We start from the raw sequence: 21,940 nt of genomic DNA on the forward strand, positions 1-21,940 counted from the left end.
AGAGGCACCCTAACTACCAGTTAGGAATTCTAGTCCTTAAAAGTAGTTTTTTCAAACTCTGTACTTAATCCTAAGAAATCTCCGCTAGTCACCTTTTTTCTTCCTAGCATACAGGTATAATGGGATTAAGAACCTATTTTGGCTTATCATTTTTCTAGCCCTTGAACAGAAGTCTAAATATCACCACACATTAAATGAAATTGTTAAACTATTCACTGCAAATAATTTGGCCCACGAACCCTCACCCCAACAACTCCTGACTTGTACATAGATGGGGGACTAAGATGTTTGGGGAAAGGAGTGGTATAATGAAGTTCATTGTCACCATCACCATCACTGCAGTGCACATACTGATGTATGTTTCTGTGAGAGGGCAGTTCTTCCTACCCAATCTGCTCAGAGCTGGGACAGAACAGTTACAAGATTCTGACAGTATGTGGAGTCTGGAGAAAGTTTCAAGAAATCCTGCTGAAAATGTAGCAGTGGGGATTGTTAAGAGGAGAACATTATTTGTAGAAAGAAAGTAAGAAAATACAATTTTGTAGCCTCTCCTAATGTTTCTCCACATACACCCCTAACAGTGTGGAAACCACTGTTGGTGCCACACCTCTGTGTGAATAAAGAGTGCCTGCATCTCCATCAGGTTACCACAACCAAGATTTTCAGCTTGTCAGTGCCCTATATTATTTCCCATCTTAGCTATGAGCAAGTAGCAAGTACATTTCTATACCACTTATCAGTGCACTTAAGCAATGTGTAAGTTAATTGCCCCTAACAAAGGATACCAGACTGAGTTGACCCTAAGGCCCTGGCTGGTATTGAACTCACAACCTTGTAGTTTATGAGTGAGTGGCTGCAGTACAGGCATTTAAACACTGCACCACCAGGGTTCACAACAGTACCTAGCAGCCAACAGACAAATCTATTATTCAAATCCAAAGAAAATGGTGTGAATCTAAGACTCTGAAAAGTTAATGCACAACAACCTCCCAAAAAAGCAAATGTACAAGAAATTCAAACTAAACATGCTGGAGCTGCACATAATAATTCATCCCATTCCCTTTCAACAACCAACAAGCTTTCTAAGTGAGGTAAAGAGAGTAGTTTCTTAACCACAATATAAAGGCAAAACATGTATACGGTCTAAAGAAAAACCAGTGTAATTTGGTGGAACCAAATTTACAAAGGACACTCCTATGTGTTACAAGCTTTACTGAAACCAGTGATTGCAATTCCCAGGAATTTAAATAAAGTTGAAGGAGGCTCTTGACTGAGACCAGATAGCTTTTAAAGCCATTACGTAAGGACTGAATTCTGCACATAAATAATTAAGAGAGGTTTAATCTTTGCTTCAGAACGTGCCTGCACATATTTCCACCAATCCTCCTGTCTGAGATCTCCTTTCACTGACCTGACACAAACCAAACAGTGAAGGTTGTATGCATCAAAGTCAACAGGAGGCTCAGTGTTTTAAGAGGTGTTCCACTAGCACTTTCAGTTGCCACATTTTTGCAGATGAAACCTCCAGCAGAACTTATACTTACCTCTTCACAGTGAAGTAAATTGTCATCCAATTTAAATGCTGTGCCAACACGCCTTCTGACCTGAGGAGGTTTCTCTCCTGTGTTCAGAGGATATTCTTTTGGCATTTTCCCAGTGATCTCCTATGCAGTGAAAGAAAATGCATAATTAGGAACTGTAGAATTACTATGTCCTGATACACACACACACACACACACACACACACACACACACACACACACAAAAGGAAAGTAATGAACAGGCCTCACCGCCTCCCGTAGGCAGATTTTCTTCAGCTCCTCCACTTTCTGCAGAAGCTTTTCCTGTAAAAGCTTTTCTTTCTTTCTCAGTTCTAAGATTTTCTCTTTCTTTTGCTCCTCACTGACCTCCGAATCTTGAGACCCTGTAAGAGCAAATCATTCTTGTAATTTCTGACCCTTAGGATTTGAGCACCATTTCTTTTGCAGCCCATCACAAGGAGGAGGGATCTGCAGGCTTGGAGAAATGCCCTAGAGCATTATTTTTGTTTATAGGGAAAAAAATAAAGAAAATGAAGAGAGAACCCTAATATAAACACCATGAGGACTCTCAGCTGACCACATAATCTTTACTATTTTGGGGTGGGGCATAAATGGAAAACCAAAACAGCAAGAGAATGGAATAGTTGCAATTGTTATCAACAACACTCCAGATGGCAAGTTTTTCTGCTCACTCCTGTGACTATTAATCCAGATTATCAATCCATTCTTTTCTTTGGTCTTGAAGGGTAATCTGACATCTTTTCATAGTTCAAAGTAGATTTTTCAAATCATAGCTGTATTACATTGAAATGCAATAGGCACCTCTGTTCATGCAGAGAAAAAATATGTACAGAGAAAAACCTGTTGTATAACTCCTCATACTCACGAGGCTGAAATGTCAGTCAAGAAATATGAAAAGCAAGCTCCTGTGGTTGCTTGATTTTTACCTTCTGAGCCTTCCAAATGTATTGGGAATAGTCCTTACAGAGCTAGAAGTATAAGCATCTGTGGTGTGCCCTGGTCATTAAACAGGGCTTTCAATGTGTGTACAGCCAAAACCAGATAAACACTTCCCTTCCCCTTGCTTGTAGTGTAGCAAGTGTAAGAAACCTTTGCACCTCTCCCAACATGTTATGGACTACAATTTGCACAATCTTACTATTGGTTGTATTGGCTCATGTATGTGGGAACTAATAGCCAACATAGCTCTCAGTGGCACCCCATCCTTGTTTTAAAGATATAAAGCTGAGCTTGATTTAGGGTTTTAAGTAGTACAATCCCATAGGACTAGACTTTTCCTTCAATACAGTGAACAATAAGCAAATTGGCTGCTTCAGTTCTTATAGAATTAGGTATCATACAGGATCCCTCTGAGTCTTTGGAAATGCAGGATAGCTGAGCAAGGCAGAAAAGAGAAAATGCTAACTTGTTTATTTATTTATGTCAAGGTTTTATATCCCACCTTTTTCCCACAATGGGATTCAAAGCAGGTTTATATGTTACTTGTAGTTGAATGTTCCTAAAGCTGCTCTAAATGTTGCCCACACCATTCAGATTGCCTGCACTAAAGTAGATCTGGTTGCCTGTACTGTAGTAGAAACACATTATGAATACATTTCCTTTCCTTAGAAACAAATACTTGTTATGTGGCTATCTAGGGCTGGGATGGGTAGAAAATTCTAATCTGTAGTGAGATTAAAAAGGTTTAGGAATAACATCACACTAGCTCTTGCCCTCCGCAGCATGACTGTGTAGAGAACAGATGATACTGTGTGACAGTGGCAGAATATGATGGGAGACAAGCTTCCACAAGATTGTAGCAGTCACAGATGCTATTGACTGGACCAAGATAGCCTAGAATAGAGGTTAGCAAACTCATAGGCTCTGCACTATCGTCTCCTGCCCCAATCAGTGTGACAATGTCTAGAAGCCTCTGGGCTTTCTCCCTCTCTTGAAGGCCCCCTTTTTCCCCAGACCCCAAATAACGCTTTAAAAATGTTTCTTTAATTTTTTAAAAAAATGCTATTTCAGGCCTAAAGGTTCACCTCCACATGGAATACCTCATAAATGGCTATTAATGCTCTACAGGGGCTTCTGTGGGTGCAACTTGCCATGTTCATACCATTTGGTGGGGTGTTGGAGGATGTGGGTTCAGCCTGCTGAAGTCTATGGATGGTGAAAATGGGCAACATTGTCCATCCCTTAAGTAAAACCTGGCAGGTGGCTCTGGAAAAGCCAGAATGCATGAATGCAAACAAACAAAACAAGCTTCATTTATATACTGCTTAATACTACCTAAACAATGTCTAAGCAGTTTACAACTGTAAGCTAATTTGCCCCCAACAATCTGGGTACTCATTTTAGCGACCTCCTTAGAAGGATGCAAGCCTGAGTTGAGCTTGAGCCCTTTTGCTGGTCTTGAACTCACAACCTTATAGTTTTGAGTGAGTGGCTGCAGTACAGGCTTTTAACCACTGCGCCACCTGGGCTCTTCAAGGAATGGATGGAGGACTAAGTGTTGGCACCCACTTCTTCTAGAAGTTCTAGATAGGCTACAAGTTCCCAACTGGATGAAACTGGATGTGTTTAAAGCCATCTTGAATTTCCTCTTATAATAACTGAGTTTGATTTTAAGAGATGGGCAAAGGGAACACATAAACCCACAATTTTAACTGGCTGATGTTGCTTGATTTTCTTCTTGCTCTTATTTGATTGCCACACTGTTTGTTTGTTTGTTTTTAAAAGCATCTTTGCATATTATGGCTTTCATTCCAAGATAAGTGTATGGAAGGAGGGGCACAGAGGGAAATTTCCTGTTCCTTGTGCCTCCTCACCCCAAAACCTGTCTGGAGGGTGGAGCATGCCTCCTGAACAATGTGAAACACAAGGAGTTTCTGGGGCAAGGTGGAAATGGCCTACATTTATGGTTTAAAATTAAGCCAGTCATGACCGCTTATGAATGAATTAGAATGGAAAGGCTTAGATGTGACAGGTCTCCACCTGATTTGAGGTGACTGTTCACTTCTCAGACAGCTTCATGTGTTCAAATCTACACTTTCCCCTCCTGACACTCAGCAAAAGTTCCACAGGGCTGCAGGAAGGTGGGAGGATTCAGAACAGGAACAATTTTGGGGGTCAAAGAGTCAAGGAAGGGCAAGATATAAATCAAAGCAAATCTAATCAGTAGAAATTACAGTGATTACAAAAGGAACAAGGTTCTTTGCAGTGAGTGAAGACAAAAGACTCTCATAAGACAAAAGTAAGACAACACTATCTTCCTCACATCTTCCCCACTTTAAAGTGAAGAACTAACAGAATCAGGAAATGTATCCATTCAGGGGTATAATGACTGGGGGAGGGGGGAATGAAGACATTGCCCTCCAACTAAGAATTTTGCTTCCCCAAATGCATTTTCCCTTCAGACTCCAAATTTCTAGCAAATGGAGAAAGTGAAACTTTGAAAGTCATTCAAACTTTCATGTTTGGCTGTGTTGCTTGCCTCTTTCTTTAAATACCTGTATTTCCAAATGCTGAACTGAAGATATTGCAATGCTAAAAATTTGGGGACAGAATTTAGAGAGGCAGGATTCAGACTGGGGGAAATGACCTCATTTTGTCTCCTGTACTCACTTTAAGTCTTATCATTTCAAGCATCGCTTACTTTAAAGGCAGGATATAAATATATATATATATCCTCCTGGCAATGCAGAGTTATTATATAGAAGAGATTTTTTTTAAAAAAATCCTTTAGTTTAAGATTTACCTCGTGTCACCATACACATTGAGGGAGTTTGGGGGATTTCTCCTATGTAATTAATAGGATTCTTCCAGTTTTCCTCATTTATTGTACACATATCACCAAGTTTAATAATACAGTTATTGAAACAAGACAGAAATCTTACCTGAAGAGATTAAACTACCATTGCTGGCCATTATAAGTTGATTCTTTGCTTCCAAAGCTGCTAGTTTTGAAACTTTTGGTGTTCCCATATCTGTGAGGTCCATTGCAATATCACCCAAACTTCTGGCTGAGGGAATTTTTGCCTGAAGTAATGTAAATGTATGCATAAAGTTATATTATTATCAGGTTGACTCTGATAATGGTTCCAAATGCAAGATAATGAAAGATGACATTTCACTACACCTAAAGAACTAAATATATTACTTTACCACTTAATTTATTTCCTGGCCATTGATTACTAAAGCATGAAACAGGCTGAATAATCATATTCCTGCTCAGTTACAAGATAACTTTTATGTTTTTATTGTTGCTGCTGCTATTATTTTATTTTCTTATATCCTGCCTTTCTCTCAATATTGGGACTCAAAGGCCTTCAACTGCCACAGGTCTATTCTCTTGTGATGAATAAAAATAACCTCTAGCTAACCAGAGAGGGATGCATTTGCAAGTTAGAAGGTTTTTTTTCTCTTTAAAATGACAATATACCACAGATTACTAATCTGCATGGTCTTGAAATATCGGGGGCTCATTTCCAGAAGAGAGATAATTACATGGAGGGAATATCAGATGCAAAGGACAGATTTGCATTCTAAGAAATGGCACTTGACCAATTTTAACTTACTTTGCTTTGTTTTCTGTCCAAGTAAAACTGATGTTGACTGATTGCCATAACCCAGATGGATTTGATCAGAGAAGTGTTCGCATACCAGGTTTGCACTACGAGGCCACTCTGTCCAAAAGTCCTTCTTGACACTGAAATTCTAAAGCAGAATTTAGAAAGGCCATATAAGGTTGTTGCTGAGACACACCTCTTCATGCCCCTGTCTCTTAAACCAGATGAGTGAAACACACTCTTGACTAAAGTGTCTAAAACACAAACCCATAAACTTCAAAATAACTGGCAACCCTTTCTTTACTTTTAGTGTCTCTGGCCTATTTCTCCTTATCTACTTGATAAAGTTATGCTTAGGCTGTACTATCATCGCCTGTGAGAAGGGTGGTGGCAGACATGTTTGAATGCTCCTCCAAACAAACAACTCCCTTCACAAAGAAAGCAAGGCATCAGTGACAAGTGTTCTAGCTGAGCCATATTTGTATGATTAGGACTAACTCTATGGAGGAATTTTCAGTTCAGACAGCTCAATGGAAGTAGTACAGTCCAGATATAGCTTTACCATCTCAGTGAGAAAGAGGTTTCTGTTACACTCAGATTTTTTTTACTTTTCCTTGTTAGAAAGCTGAGTCAAAAATTCAAAACAACTCCCTACAGTTGCACAATGTACTCTTCAGCTTAAGAGAACATTTGTGGCAATAGCAGAGAGTTGGTGAAGAAAAAAAATTCAAGGCAGAACACGTTGTGAGAGGAAAAAAAGGAGAGTGGTGCAATTCACATAGTGCTTTCTAAAACAGAATGGGAGCCACTGGAACAATTTTCCCCCCTAACATTAGGAACAGTGATGATTTTGGGGAGGCTGTTGTTGATGATGTCTTTCTACATTACCCTCTTGCTCTGTCTTGATTTTAGGGTGGGATAATTTCCCATCCTACTTCCACTAAAGAAAGCAATCCTATCAATAGAGCTATATTGTTGGGTCCAATCCTTGGAATTCAGCGAGACAAGTTCAGGCTCCCACTCTTGTCTGCATGACAAATCAAATATTTTTGGACATGACAGCATTCACTTACCTACGAGGATCATGAACCTCAACAGCAAATTTCTTTTCACGGAAATAGAGATTCTCCAGTTGTTTCCATTGAAATAACTGAGGAAAAAATAAACAGGAAATACAATTATTTAAGTACCAAAACTTTCTTGAATCACTCTAACACATTATTAATAATTCACAGAGTTTTCATTTGACAGGAACTCAAGTTACACTTGAGGATTAATGTATCATACACATCCCAACCGTTGGCTTTTTTACCATAAAAAGGTCCATGTAGTAACATATACTGTTTGTTGTAACAATGCATACTGTAAATGTTACTGCTGACATTTGGTAGACTATTGTATCACCTTCCTTTGCTGTCCTATACTCTACTCCCAACCAATCCTTTCAATATTTCTACCTAACAAACAATGCTACTGTATGAAGGATAACAAACATTGTTTCTTCTCATCCCAATTTTATCCAGACTAAACTGAATAACCTGAATCCTATTGTTGGTCCCCTCTAATGCAAATCCATTGACTCAACTGAACATACAGAAGCACTGGCTTACCAAGTTTCCATGGATTCAATCATCTGTTCTAGTTAGGCCTAACAATAGGATTTTGTCCAAGAAAACAATTAAATTTTAAATTTTCTCCCACTGCACCTCCTCCCACCACAGCTACCACATTACCCATTGAGTTCTGGTCATCTTTTAAAAAGCTTTGGTATCAGATGTATGAAGTCATACAATCCTATGGCCCATATAGATTAATTTTATAATGTCATTTTGTAAATATCACTCAAGACATAATTGTATTCTGCATCATGCTTTCTTCCTCAAAATGCAGCTAAATTCCTTTTATGGAAATCATAAGCTCAATATGGTAAAGGCCACTTTAGTGCCTGCTCCAGATGGACTGTGCCCTCTACAGATAAAGCCATAACCACCAACCACTGTGTGAGAAGGACGCAAGAAAACAGAGGAAAGTATTACGGCAGGCAGAAGATAATCATCCCAGACTGCTTCTTCTTCCCCGCACAACGCCTTTTATAAGGTGCCCTGGGCAGCAGACCCTTGAGAGCTGCGATTTGTAGTATCAGTTACAGTTTATAATATTCTTTTACCTTGATTATGTAACCTTGGAAGAATGTTTTTTTAATACTAAAAATTGGGATATAAATTGTATTAACAGACAATTGTACCAAATGGCACAAAACATGAACATAGGTTAGAAATGGCACCATTCTAGGCTGAAATATCAATCTATCAATTATGCAGCTCAGAATCTGGCCCATTTTCCAGAATCAAAAGAACAAAGAGGCAGAGAACATGGGAGAGTGGGACAGGAATGCAAGCAGTAAGGGATGTGGTCAGTTGTTTTTAACAATAGATGCAAAGGGTGGAGGCCCTACAGATGTTGAACTGCAGCTCCCATCAACCAATATAGGTAATGCTGAGATATGAGTTTCAGTCCCCGAACACTTGGAGAGCCACAAGTTGGCCACCCCTGATGTGTGCACATACCAATAGTGGCTGATATGTTGCTTGTCAGTGAGGTGATGAATCTGGTCACAGGGATGTAGCCAGGATTTTAAGAAGTGGGAGGTCCAGACTAAGTGCCACCATTATAATGGGGCTTGGGTGCGGCAGTGCAGCAGCACACACCATTCATTTTTCTATTGGAATGGGGGAGTCTGGACCCCAAGATCCCCCCCCCGGCTACGTCCCTGCTGGTCAGAGTTTTAGTCTGAAGGAGCTATCTAAGATGATGAATCTATTTTAGGGCATCCAGAATAACTCCTTGAAAGTTCAAGAGAAAAAAGCTGTAGTGAATGAAAAATCTCACTGACATGGAAGCTGCCAGTCACCACCTGTACGTGTGTCTCACTTCTTCTATGTTAGTGGCAACAATGAGTCACAAATAGTCTTATCTGCATTGGAACGGTAAGCATTATATATCTGCTACTTTGTTTTAAAAATTCACTACAGGCCAATATGTTGGTATGGGTGAGGTAGGTTTACCATAACTTGATTTAGAAACAATCAATGAAAATCCCATATAAATTGTGATAGCATGAAAAATTTAAAAGCGGTATTTTCAAAAAGATAAAAAGGGAAACGAACAAAGACCATTTATGCTTTGCTTTGATTGTTAATAAATAATAAGGTAGAATTATGATTTACCCAGCAGTTGTTTAAGTAATGTTGTAAAAATAAATTTGCTTGGAGATGTAATGACTTAGACCAGTTACAAATGCATGTAGGCAACATAGAATCATAGAGTTGGAAGAGACCACAAGGGCCATCCAGTCCAACCCCCTGCCATGCAGGAAATCCAAATCAAAGCATCCCCAGCAGATGGTCATCTAGCTTCTGCTTAAAGACCTCCAAGGAAGGAGACTCCACTACACTCTGAGGAAAGAGTGTGTTCCACTGTCGAACAGCCCTTACTGTCAGGAAGTTCTTCCTAATGTTGAGGTGGAATCTCTTCAAGCTTGCATCCATTGTTCCGGGTCCTGTTCTCTGGAGCAGCAGAAAAAAAGCTTGCTCCCTCCTCAATATGACATCCTTTCAAATATTTAAACAGGGCTATCATATCACCTCTTAACCTTCTCTTCTCCAGGCTAAACATCCCCAGCTCCCTGAGTCGTTCCTCATAGGGCAAGGTTTCCAGTCCTTTCACCATTTTAGTCGCCCTCCAACATAGTGGAGAGTTACTACCTGACGTTTGACCAAGCACAGTACACTACCACAACGTGCGAGCCACAAACCCTAGTGGCACACTAACATTAAAACTAGCACCGAGAAACACTATGGATTTTGATGGGCAACTTGTGCCCTCCAGATATCCTTTTTCTTTTTCTGGCTCACAGCTCCCATCAGCCATAGCCACCACAGCCAACAACAAGAAACTGAGGCAGCTGGGGTCCAGTGGCATCAGGAGAGCCCCTTGCCATCAGTAGATTATGCAGAGACCTATGCTAAAGACTGTGCTAACTACAGTCAGCCCTTCTTATACACGGATTTTTTATACATCGATTCAAGCATCCACGGTTTGAAAATATTCAAAAAAAGTATACATTTCAAGTATCAAATCTTGATTTTCCATTTTTATAAGGGACACTATTTTGCTATGTCATTATATTTAACGGGACTTGAGCATACACAGATTTTGTTATACATGGGGGATCTTGGAACCAAACCCCAGCGTATAACTAGGGTCCATTGTACCTTCGTAGCTGCTTTGGTGTCTTTGACAGGAAGTGGAGACAATGATAGGCAGAATAAAACTAATGTAATTTAGGGTATTTTCTAATGCACATCAGCTTGGGACTAAGCCCCACTGAATATACTGGAGCTAATTACTGAGTAAACATGCATTGGATTGCACTGTAAAGCCAACTATAATCATAGCTTAGGCACAGCTACAGGTAAACTCAATAGAACTTCAAATGAATATGAACACTGGGCCACACAGGTGTCTTCTGAACACATCCTTTTATACAGATGCTGCTTACACTACAATGTAGTCTGAAAGTCCCACTTCTCACATATACTGGGAAAAGTGCTAAAAATTACTTCCCCACTCAGCTGTGTTGTGAATGCTTTCTGTTTGGTAAGGCTACCATTTCATGGCATGCATTTCTTTTTTTCCCCTTCCTTTTTTCCTTTTTAAAAAAATGGTATTTGATGAACCTTCATGATAATAGTACAGAAAGGGCACATCCACCAGACAGCTTTCTTGTGTGAAAATTACAGAGAAAAATAATCTTAAAGAGATTTTGAATTCTTAATTTGAAATCAAAATTTGAACTCTAACCTACGTCAACAGAACATCTGAAAGCAGTTCTTCTGATGCCAATCTCTGAGTGAAGTTGGCATTCAGGTGGTGGCAGAAGAAGTTATGCCTTAGGGATTTCTTTATAGGAAATGCCAGAGGTATTGCACAGTTCCTTGAAACAGTTCCATGTTCCACTTTTCAGTGGGAACAGGAAGCAAGAGTGAAGCAATAAGGACTGGGTAAAGCTTGGAAGGGGAAGAAAAAAGTGTGAAGGAGATGGAGACTTGAATCCTGTTGGTTTGTCACAGCTAGCATGAGCACAATCAATCAACTGTTGGATGGTGAGTTAATGCATAGGGAAATTTAATTCATTCTGGGTTCTACTCTAATTGGGTAATAACAAGATTTAAGTCAATGTTGGAAAATGAGGGAAATGGAATGAACAAAAGGGTAGGCTGCAGTATAATGAGGAAGCGGGGAAGATATCCTATCCTATCTGTAAACCTCAAGTTCTATTAGAAATGTAGGAAGCTGCCTAATAGTGAGCTCATTTGGTCATCTAGTTCTTTAGTGCCAACACTGACTGGCAGCTCCTCTGGGATCCAGACGGGAGTCTTTCCCAGCTTTTTTGAAGATGCCAAAGATTTAACCATTAAACTACATCCCTTTTTCTTATTCCATGCCTGATAACTCCAACTTTCCATGGAAAACTGCCTCCCTTTGTGCTTTAACAATCCAAGGAAATTGTTGATAATAGATAACAGAGTCCCTTTAGTTTCTCTGGGCTTATAGATGGAAGTGGCATGGCTTACAAAAGCCCTCTTCAGTGAGCATTACTGCAAAACAAAGACAATGAGTTTTCATAGCTGCTCCAGGAGGACACTTGGGAGACAATGAGTTTGCACAGGTGGAGTCTATAGAGCAATTCTGGTCCGAAACTTTTTGTTGCCAGTATTGATGCAGGAGACAATATCCCAAGGGTTGGTATTTGGACTATGAAAAGAATTTTCCTGCTTGTTGGGCAAATCAAAGTGAAGGCAGAACATTTTAGAATGGCACAATGCCAGATTTCATCCAGTCTTCCTTTGACTCCCATGAAGAATTACTGTCTTTAAGTAACTTACTTGACAATTAATTATGTACATAATTTTAGGGAAATAAATTCCATGGTCTACTGACAGTCTCAAGTTCTTAGGAATGCAGCTATACAATCTGCTCTTATGATTGTTAAACTGAAGAGTGAAATTCAACCTGGATTATTGTCAACTACATGAAGGTAAGGACACAAGTCTTAAAAATACATGTAAGATGTAAGCCTTATTTAGTGCTTAGAAAAAGTTAGTGTTTCTGGACTACAATTCTACAGGTCACCCAACCAACACACCCAGGCATGCTAGATGAAGGGACTGATAATTTCAAACAGTACCTTTTCTAAGACCTGGTTGTATTTAGTTCCTTAGATGCAATCATATGCGCAGCTGAACTGTCTTTTGAGCAGAGGTCCAAAGGATCCCTTTCAATAAACTATATACTTAGTGCATGTAGCTAATGTTTGCAGAGGATGTGTACAAAAGGACTCAGTGAGAAATTGCATTCTTCTTCTACACAACAGTGGGATATAATATACTGAACCAGCCTGTACCCACTGCAGCTGCTAAACATAAACTGTAGTCTACAGCACCAAGCAACCATCCCTTTCAAATACACAAAAGATTACATTTTTGAATGCACTTATCTTGTGCCATAAATAAAGCCTAATCCTTCACATGTGTTCACAGAACAGCCAAGCACTGCTCATTTTGCAAGCCTTTCATCTTCAGAAATCTTGCCAATTCCAAACTGTGCCTTTGCCCAAACTGTGTTTTATTAAAAAGTCTGCATATAAACTTGCTTAAAAACAAACAAACAGCCACACGCTTCTGATATGCTGGAATGCATCAACAATCTTTATTGTTGACAAACTCAGATCTTGTTCCATAAAAACTGTATAAATATCCTCAAAATAGAATATAGATTCCACATCCCTCCCATCCCCTTTAAAAAAAAAATTGGAAGGCTATCTACGGCAAACAGAAATAAAACCAAGGAATGAAACAAGTAGCCTTCTGTATCAAAGGGTAATTTGAAACCTTTCACCCGGTAAGATTGTTTCAACAGCTAGGCAAAACCAGGAGCTCATTACCATTTTTGATCTTAAATATTTAAACCATCTGAGATATCAGACCAGCTGATTTCAATTAAACTCTCCCCATCCACTTAGATATACAGTTTGGGTCACTGCCGATTACTATCTTCTCCCTCTCGCTCTTTCAGAAAAGCCAAACTACACAACTTAATGCAGTATTAACACTTCACCCACACACAGCAGAAAAAGAAGACAGCTTGCACATAAAGCTGAAGGAAAGATTCACTGCACTTACGTGGATCTTTGTGGAAACTCTTCCCTTGAAAGTTTTGTTACTCCATGTGTCAAAATTGTTCTTTTTTAAAAAAATGCATGACTTTAGGTAAGTCCTTCACCTCCAACCCCTTTCCCCTCTTCTTTGTAGCAGCAGAACTTCCTCTCTCAATGCCTCTGCCAGGTTTTCAGACACTTAGGTGTAACTCTGGTTTCACAGACTGCCTCCCTCCTCTGACACATTGCTGACATCACCAGGGCTGCCTCCCTATTCCACCTTCTCTCCCCATTTGTCTCTTTCCTCCTCCACAGATATCAGAGCATAGGAGGGCAAAAGAGGCAATGCTGATGGGTGTCTTGGAGAAGGAGGGGCATACCTTAAAGTCAGCACAGAAGGAAGGGAGGGAGGAAGTTTCAGCTGCAGCTCTGGCCAAGCCAGGGAGCAGTATGACAACCTACTACTTTACCAGAGCCCGAGAAATGCGGTCCTCCCCATCAGTCTTATGCACCTGATCAAAAGGCAACAGGTTCTACAGGAAGAATCTGCCACATTCCAGTGGCACTTCCCTGCAGTGCCAACTGACCAGAAAGGGGAGAGAGGTGTGTGTGAAACAAGATCTCTTGAGAGCACTGCCTCCCCCCCTTTTTTTTCTGCCTTATCGCTCTGACTAATAATGACTCCTAACCTCCCTCCCCCACTTGACAATTTCCTTTGGCATTTATAATTCTCAACCAAATATATGCCACCCTCTCTGTAATATATGTTGCCTGTGGGAACACTACTGGGAACATAGGAAATCTGCAGAGGTGGTGCTGGATGAATAAATGAACCTTCCAATGGTTCGTTGCTGAGAACAACCTATGATCTGTCAAATAACATTGTTATGGGCTGGAATCTTGTTGTCTGACCCTACCAGAGTAGGACCACTCAATCAATTGTTTAATGGTGAGTCAATATATAAGTAAACCCCAATGGGTCTACTCTAGGGAGGACCAGCAACAAAATTTAGGCCACTGTTATTATTCCTTCATTTACATTTTACCTTGCCCCCCAAACTGGGATTCAAGGTGGCTTTCAAAAATTAAGGCAAATTCAGATTAAAACACATGCAAAGACATAAGTGAAAAAGTTATTGGATTAGCCATAGAATTAAGCCCATTTAAATAAACTCATTTAAAAAAATAAAAGTAAATAAAACAGTACATTCTAAAAACTGCTCATAGTCAGTTCCTAAGACCTGTCCTAGTCTTTCTAGGAAGGGAGTTCCAAAACCTGGGAGCCATGAAGGCCCTCTCCTGTGGTCCCACTAGACATGCCTGTGATGCTGGAGGGACCAAAATATAGGCCCTTGCTGAATGTCTTAAAAGCTCAGGGAGGCTCATATAGAAAGGTATTCTGGATCTGAGCTTTACGGAGCTCAATGTACTACTTCAAAGTCCCCTAACTATGGGAAAAGAGAGTCAGTGTGGTGTAATGGTTTGGGTGCTGGACTAGGACACTGGAAGACCAAGGTGCATATCCCTGTGTGGCCATGGAAACCCACTGGGTAACCTTGGGCAAGTCACACTCTCTCAACATCAGGGGATGGCAATGGCAAACACTCTCTGAACAAATTCTGTCAGGATTGGTTCACTTCAGGGTCACCATATGTCAGAAATGACTTGCAGAAACACAAAAGCAACAACAACAATTGGGAAAAAAGGTATTGTCTTGGGCCCATGCAAGGAATAGAGCAGAGCTCAAACACATGAAAAGGTTGTGGTAGATGGGGCTGTAGCGTTGCAGACCAAGGATTTTTTTTAAAGCACGAAACTGTGCTATCTAGAAATCAAGTAGTTCCCATTTTGGAAAAGAGGCAAGTGACAAATAAACCATTACAATTCAACACAAAGTAGATAGACCTGAAATGTGAGATTAGCATAATTTGTACAGTCTGATTCTGCTTAATATATTTTTACTTTTACTAGTTTCTGTGTGTAGCTTTGTTTTTTTTTTTTGGCACAACTAAATTTTTTTCACATTCCTTCCTGGACAGGAGAGAGGTATGCTGTTATCAACCAGCTTGGGCTTTGTTTTGGGAGAAAAAGTGAGACACAAATGTTAAAGCAAATGAACTTTGCATTCATGGACACCCACGCAGAAGGGGCTCTGCACTCAGGGTGAAAGCTTAGAGCAGGAAGAAGGTAGGCTCAGAGTGGATCATTCTGTTATAGTATTGCCATGCGATATGGTGTTTGGATTAGATATGCAACAGAATGAGGTTGGAGAATGGACCTAACCAATTCAGGCTGCAAGTTCAACATAATGCTTTTGAATGTTCCCCTGCTGTTTGTTCAAAGTAATAAGGAGGTGGATATTCTGTAAACATTAGGGAAAGGAATCTTGTAGCAGCTTTGCACACTAATTTTCCAGACTAACATGGCTATGTTTTTAAATTCTCTAATCATGCCACCAAAGTGGCAAATTCATTAGGAAAACTGTCACCAGCCTGAGCATTTGCTCTCTGTGTTTGCCTTACCATAAGCCCTCTCTGCAGGGAGCATGACTGAGTTCTGAATAGGTCCTAGCATGCTGCTGGCCCTATAAAGCAGAAAGGAAACCATGCATGGCATTGATTTCCAAGCTGTTAATTAGCCCTCAGGTGTACAAAAGATCAAGTTTATGTATTTATTGAATTTATATTTTCCCAAGATGGGATTGAAGGTGACTTACAATAATTTTAAAAAAGATCAAGTTAAAATATTAATTTACAAAAGTTAGAAAAATTAGCAGTTCAGTTCACATTTCTTTCTTTAAGGAAAAGCAGATCTTACTAATGACAGAGTGCTTGAAGGCTTTGCTCCAGAAGCTACTTTCCCATATAAAATATCCCATATTTTATCTAGCAGCTGAAGATCATGACAGAAGATACCTATACCCTTCAACATTTCACCAATGAAAGCAGTGTAGTGTGGTCAAGCAACATCAGTGTGTGGTCAAGGTGGTCAAGGTGGAAACAGTAATTTATAAAGGAGAACACACAAACAAGGAGAGGCTGGAACAGCTTACTGGAACAGCTTAGCTTACTGGGAAGGGCAAGATTCCCTCCTCCTCCTCCTCCCTGCTGAGTTAACCTAGTGCAAACTATTTTTGGACTTTGAATTAACTGAGGAGAAAAAGGAAATGCAACAGGAGGACAGAGAAACTGGGACATTTTAAAAGCAGCTGAAAAAATTGGGATGACAGAGAATTAATAGGGACTGTCCCTGCCAAATTGGGCCTGTTGGAGAATATGGATATGTTTGGGATATACTGTGTTTTAAGAGAAATGACATTGAGCTCACTGAAAAAAAAGTGGCATGCAAATATTACTACTACTACTTATGGTACCACTAGTGAGGAAATAAATATTAAAAATATATTCAGAAAGTCCACAAATAGCCTACTTCACAATTAGAAACATTCTAGATGGAAAATCTACACGCTCTTTCCAACAGAATCCATGTTTTGTGCCTCCATTTTCCACCTGTGAAAGAGAAGTAGAAGTTATCCTAAACTAGAGTGGATTCTTCCAAATGAAGCCCTTAGGTCTTACACCAAATGTAGCCACCCAGTTGTTTGTATGAAGTTGAGTTACACCTCTTTCCAGAAGGCTTTCAGTCAATTTTTCGGACACAGGCATCTTAACAATTCTTGCTTCAGCCTGGTTCAGCTCCACATCAATCATAATCAAGTATCCATTACGCAGTCAGTTCTTTATACATTTTATTCACACAGTTTATAATCTTTCAAATATCTCTCACACATCCCTCAGGTCATTCTTTTTTATAACTAAGAAACAGTAAGATAAATGTGGAGTGAGTATGATACAGTGATTAGACTTGTTGGGCTAGGCTAAGAAAGGCCAAGGTTCACATCTCCACTTAGCTTTGAAGTTGTCTAGGTGATCTTGGTCCAGCTGCTAATGTGCATTCTAACCCAGTGGTTCCCAAACTTTGGTCTTTGAGGGCTTTTGGTCTTCAGCTCCCATAATTCCTGATTGTTGGCTAAGCTGGCTGAGGCTTCTGGGAGCTGAAGTCCAAAACATCTGGAAGACCAAACCTTGGAAACCTCTAGTCTAACCTCTCTTAAAGGTTTGTTGGGAAGACCGAATGGGAGGGTGGCTAGGGAAAACTTTTTTAATCTAAGCTTCTAAAATGAAAGCTGTGGCATAATGCAAGGATACAAATGGGGTATAAAAATTGGTCTGCATTAGGTTTTTTGTTTTTATTCCCTCACACAAGTATCCTTATGAGCCTCTGAATTGTAGTTCCATCCGTTCTCAAATTCTGAATATATACCAATGATAGGGTAATCTGCCTACCTCCTGTTTGTTACATTTCTGAAGGACATTGCATACTTTAACAAAATAAGGTTAGAATGGCATTACTTCAACAGCTTGGGAGGGATTTTTCTGCCCTGACAATGACTTGTGTTTGACATGAACAATTCTGTTCTGGAGTAGTGGTGGAATTTACCTTGGCCTCCCTTTGTCAATTGCTCTTCTGTCACCTCACAGAGCACAGCTTAATACTTTAGGTAGTGAGACAAACAAATAATAGATACATAATTTTTTGGGGGGGGGATTAAAAATAAAAATCTTGGGTTAAAGGGCAGATAATTGGTGAGGCCATGTTGCCATTACTGTATAGGATCATGAAGAATGATATTCAAAAGCCAGCAACAGGATTAAAGTACTTTTATCTTAAAGCCATAACATGAAACACAGAACTGAACACAAACATTTGCTGTGCATACAAGCAAGGGCTTTACTCTAGCCATTTATCATTCCTGTTATCAGTGTTAATCACACAAGTCTACTAAAGCAGTAGGAAAATACAAGCAAGTCTGGCATTTTTGTGTGTGAGAGAGGTGAGGAAGAGCACATGCCTTTATTTGGACCATATACATGAAGAGGCAATCCCAGTCCAACTTTCTGTGAGAAAGCCGAACTAGGCAGTATTATAGAGTGGCCAACAGTTAATCTCAAATGTGCTAGAAGATCCCTCTGCTTCTACAGAAAAGCAGCTTCTAGGAGGTAGCCAGTATGCCTGGGGAAAGGTATCAAAAGTGCCCCTCAAGGTTCTTTTCAAGTTCCAGATCCTAGAAAAATCACTTTTTGGATACAGTTCCCATAACCCCCATCCCACATTGCCGTGGTAGGAGCTGTAGTCCAGAATGTACCTTTCCCAAAGGCAGATACTAACTATGGAAACTAGGGTTTCTTTCTCTTCAGCATTTCCTTTCCTCAACCAATATCTTATACCGCTCCTGAGCTCATACATATATATGCTTCATATGCTTTGTGAAAAAGAAAATATTTTGACTATTTTCTTTGCTGGAGCTATTTATGAGAGAAATTATAAAATGCAAAAAATTCTCCGTGGACAGAAAAAGGAATGCACCATCCCATAAAAAGTGAAAATGCTTGCACTTTGTTTAGCTCCAGAAAGCTGCATTTTCAAACATCTCTGGCCACAACTGAATAAACAAGCTTAAGACTATAAGTTAATAATTCAACAGCATGGGCATTCCACTCCTACTAGGCACAATCAGCTGGGAACATCTCCTGCATAATTTCAATGAAATTAATGGGAGTTATGCAAGAGCTCAAGTACTTCTACTACCACGCAAAGTATGAAAATATCTGGGGGAATGTGTCCACTGAGTAATAAACATGATATTTAGCAGAAAAATAAACCTTACAGCCTTTCTCCCATATTTGGCTTGTACTTACTTACACTGTTATCACAAATTATTCCGGAGCATGTAAATGTCATTTGCAAATGAGACACACTTCTTTTCAGTCAAATTGACTTACAAGTTAACACACTTAAGGAATCTAGCCTATGTTTTGAAACAGTATACAGAGTTCTGCTTTTCATATGGATGTGCCAGTTTCATAAAGTCAGAGATTTCAGCAAACTGTTGGTAACCAAGAGTAACCATAAGAGCTGTAAGCACGCAAAAATGACATTTCCCAACTACCTAGGAACAATTTAAGGTGTTCTTTTCCAAGTATTCTGAAAACATTAAGAACAAGATGCCAGGAAAGGCAATGGAATACACAGAACAATAAACGTCTACTTTGATCTTAGAGATTTTAAGGAAAGGAATAAATACAGGTTCTACTGGCAAATGTATTATTACATAGTGTACCTTCTGCCTATTATCACTGCAAAGATACACTGTTCAACTCAATGGCCTCAAGACATCCAGCATCAACATAAACTGACAATGCTAACAGACTGTGCTGGTCTCATCTTTACAGTAATAGAACCACACAGTGCAAGATTTATCCTACCCATTTCTCCTTATTTCACTGATCTGTGGTGGGAAACTTGATGGCAGAACACACTGAAAAAATGACATGAACTGGGAGAAGGAAAGTACTACAGAAAACCAGTTTTATTTTTACAAGGGGAGGGGCATAAAATTAAATTTCCTATAGTGGCTTTAGCAATATGGTTAATTTAGTTTGATGTTTAATTGATAGCCTATGACTTGTGGTAGAAATCTGGACAAGTATATGTAGTAGTTTCCCATTCCAGGCACTGACCAATCCTAGAGTCATTTCATTTTGCAAATTTGAGACTTGTTCCTAAACTGAATAAATAGCATGTGATTTGGTTTCAGAGCACATACAAAGGTCCAATTTTGATCTAACCTTTTAGCTCCTTTTCTGCTAGCAGGTCAGTCCTGCTGGTAGGCGGAGAGAGGCAGCCACATGAGGCAGCAGATGCAGGAGAAGTGAGAAAAGCAGCAGGCAACTGTTTTGGAGGGCATAGCTACAGGGTGCAATGTGTGCTCCCTGTACCTACTAAGCTACCTTTTAAACTACCCTCAGGGGTGTACAGGGAACAGTGAACATTGTCAATGTTGAAGCATTATTCAGATGCCAATCTGGCCTTGGACCAGTCATGTTTCTAGTCACCCTGTCCATGAAGACTGAAGACTCTGCATTCATCACCAAGAGGGACTCCCAGTTATACATACTCTGAGCCCAATCATCTGTGCTTCCTTGCTGGAAGAAGTTTGCAACTACAATTTTCTCTTTTTAAAATAATTTCTACACAGGAAAATGCATTTTGCACCCTATATTTTAGTGTTGTGTTAAGTTTCAAACGTTGCAAAGCTAACTGTTGACAGAAGGCACACAGTTCTCATGGAACTGAAATAAATATATTTTTAAACATTAAACATAATTTTAAATTTGCCTTTTAGAATATCAGAGATCAACGATGATATTTTTTGGGGGGAGTCTAAAAAACAGAATTAATCATTAGACTTTACAGTTCATATAAATGTCATGCTTCCCTTCTTCTCCACCAGTTAAAGGGAAGGGGCAATCCTTGACAAGATTTAATAGCTGTTCATGTATCTGCAGTTGCAAAACACAGTCTGAGATAGAGCAACTAAAAATCAGGGTAGAACATAGAGTGCACTTCATATACAAGCGTCAGAGGATGAGTCATGCCTGTGAGCCACATAATATTTCTTAAGGCCAAGAATAAGATAAACTATGGGGATGGGATCCAGGACACCCACAGGATCTGCTCCCACTTAAGATAGTCTTCTTACATGACTCAAATCCAATGATATTTCTGAACTGCTGATGAAGAGCATCCTCCAAAGAACAGGTGGTGTATTGTCTAGAGTGCCGAGTATGGACTGTGAAGACCTCAGCTCCAGTTTGCACACAGGTATGGTGTTGTTTTTTTATGGCCCTGTGCCAGTCATTGTCAGTGAGCTTTATCAACTTCACAGGTTTGTTAGAAGGATCATTATAAGGATGAGTAACATATTATACTGTGCTGTACTCTGAGCTTGTGCTGTGCTGTACTCTGAGTTTGTGATATATATATATATATATATATATATATATATATATATATTCATTTTACTATTTCATATAAGGGACACCATTATAATAAGCCATGGTATATAATATTGAGGCATTAAGGGCTTTCAGCCAGCTAAGATTTCCATACAGTAATACTCCCTAATGACAAAACATTGCTGCTTTGGCCCTAAAAGCTAACAGTTTGAAGCCATCAGAAATTTGGAAGATTAAACAACTTGGCTCTTAAACATTTCAGGAACAATCATTCTACACCCAACCATTAACAAATTCTTCAAAAGCTCTGCTTCATCTTTAAAAAGGTAAATGTAGTCCCTTGACATGAATGTCTAGTCTTAACCGACTGTAGGGGGCGGTGCTCATCTCTGTTTCTAAGTCATAGAGCCAGCGTTGTCCAAGGACTGCTCTGGTGGTCATGTGGCCAGCATGACTGCACTGAACGCTGTTACATTCCCACTGAAGTGGTACCTATCTATCTACTTGCATTTCCATGCCTTGGAACTGCTAGGTTGGCAGAAGCTGGGACTAGTGACAGGAGCTCACCCTATCATGCAGCACTTGGGCCTCAAACTACCAACCTTCTGATCTTCCGGTTATCAGAACTGGCATCTTAACCACTAAGCCACTGCATCCCTGCTGCTTCATCTTTAACAGATGTCAAAACAGCTTCTACGCAAAGCAGGGCCATTTTTGTTCTAGCCTTAGAGTATGGGAATGCAGTTT

General features: G+C 39.8%; 1 protein-coding gene across 3 annotated transcripts in view; it reads right to left on the reverse strand.

The window, feature by feature from the left end:
- FRMD4B (FERM domain containing 4B) overlaps positions 1 to 21,940 on the reverse strand; it is a 291,444-nt gene that overhangs the window by 30,755 nt on the left and 238,749 nt on the right. For all 3 annotated transcript variants that reach the window (XM_042451936.1, XM_042451935.1, XM_042451934.1), the window contains 5 exons: positions 7,189 to 7,265; positions 6,125 to 6,263; positions 5,444 to 5,585; positions 1,791 to 1,924; positions 1,545 to 1,664 (listed from right to left, as the gene is read on the reverse strand). In XM_042451936.1, the coding sequence (XP_042307870.1) occupies positions 1,545 to 1,664; positions 1,791 to 1,924; positions 5,444 to 5,585; positions 6,125 to 6,263; positions 7,189 to 7,265 (612 nt within the window). The remainder of the gene's footprint in view (positions 1 to 1,544; positions 1,665 to 1,790; positions 1,925 to 5,443; positions 5,586 to 6,124; positions 6,264 to 7,188; positions 7,266 to 21,940) is intronic.

This window comes from Sceloporus undulatus, chromosome 2 (genome assembly GCF_019175285.1).
Source record: "Sceloporus undulatus isolate JIND9_A2432 ecotype Alabama chromosome 2, SceUnd_v1.1, whole genome shotgun sequence".
Classification (NCBI taxonomy): domain Eukaryota; kingdom Metazoa; phylum Chordata; class Lepidosauria; order Squamata; family Phrynosomatidae; genus Sceloporus; species Sceloporus undulatus.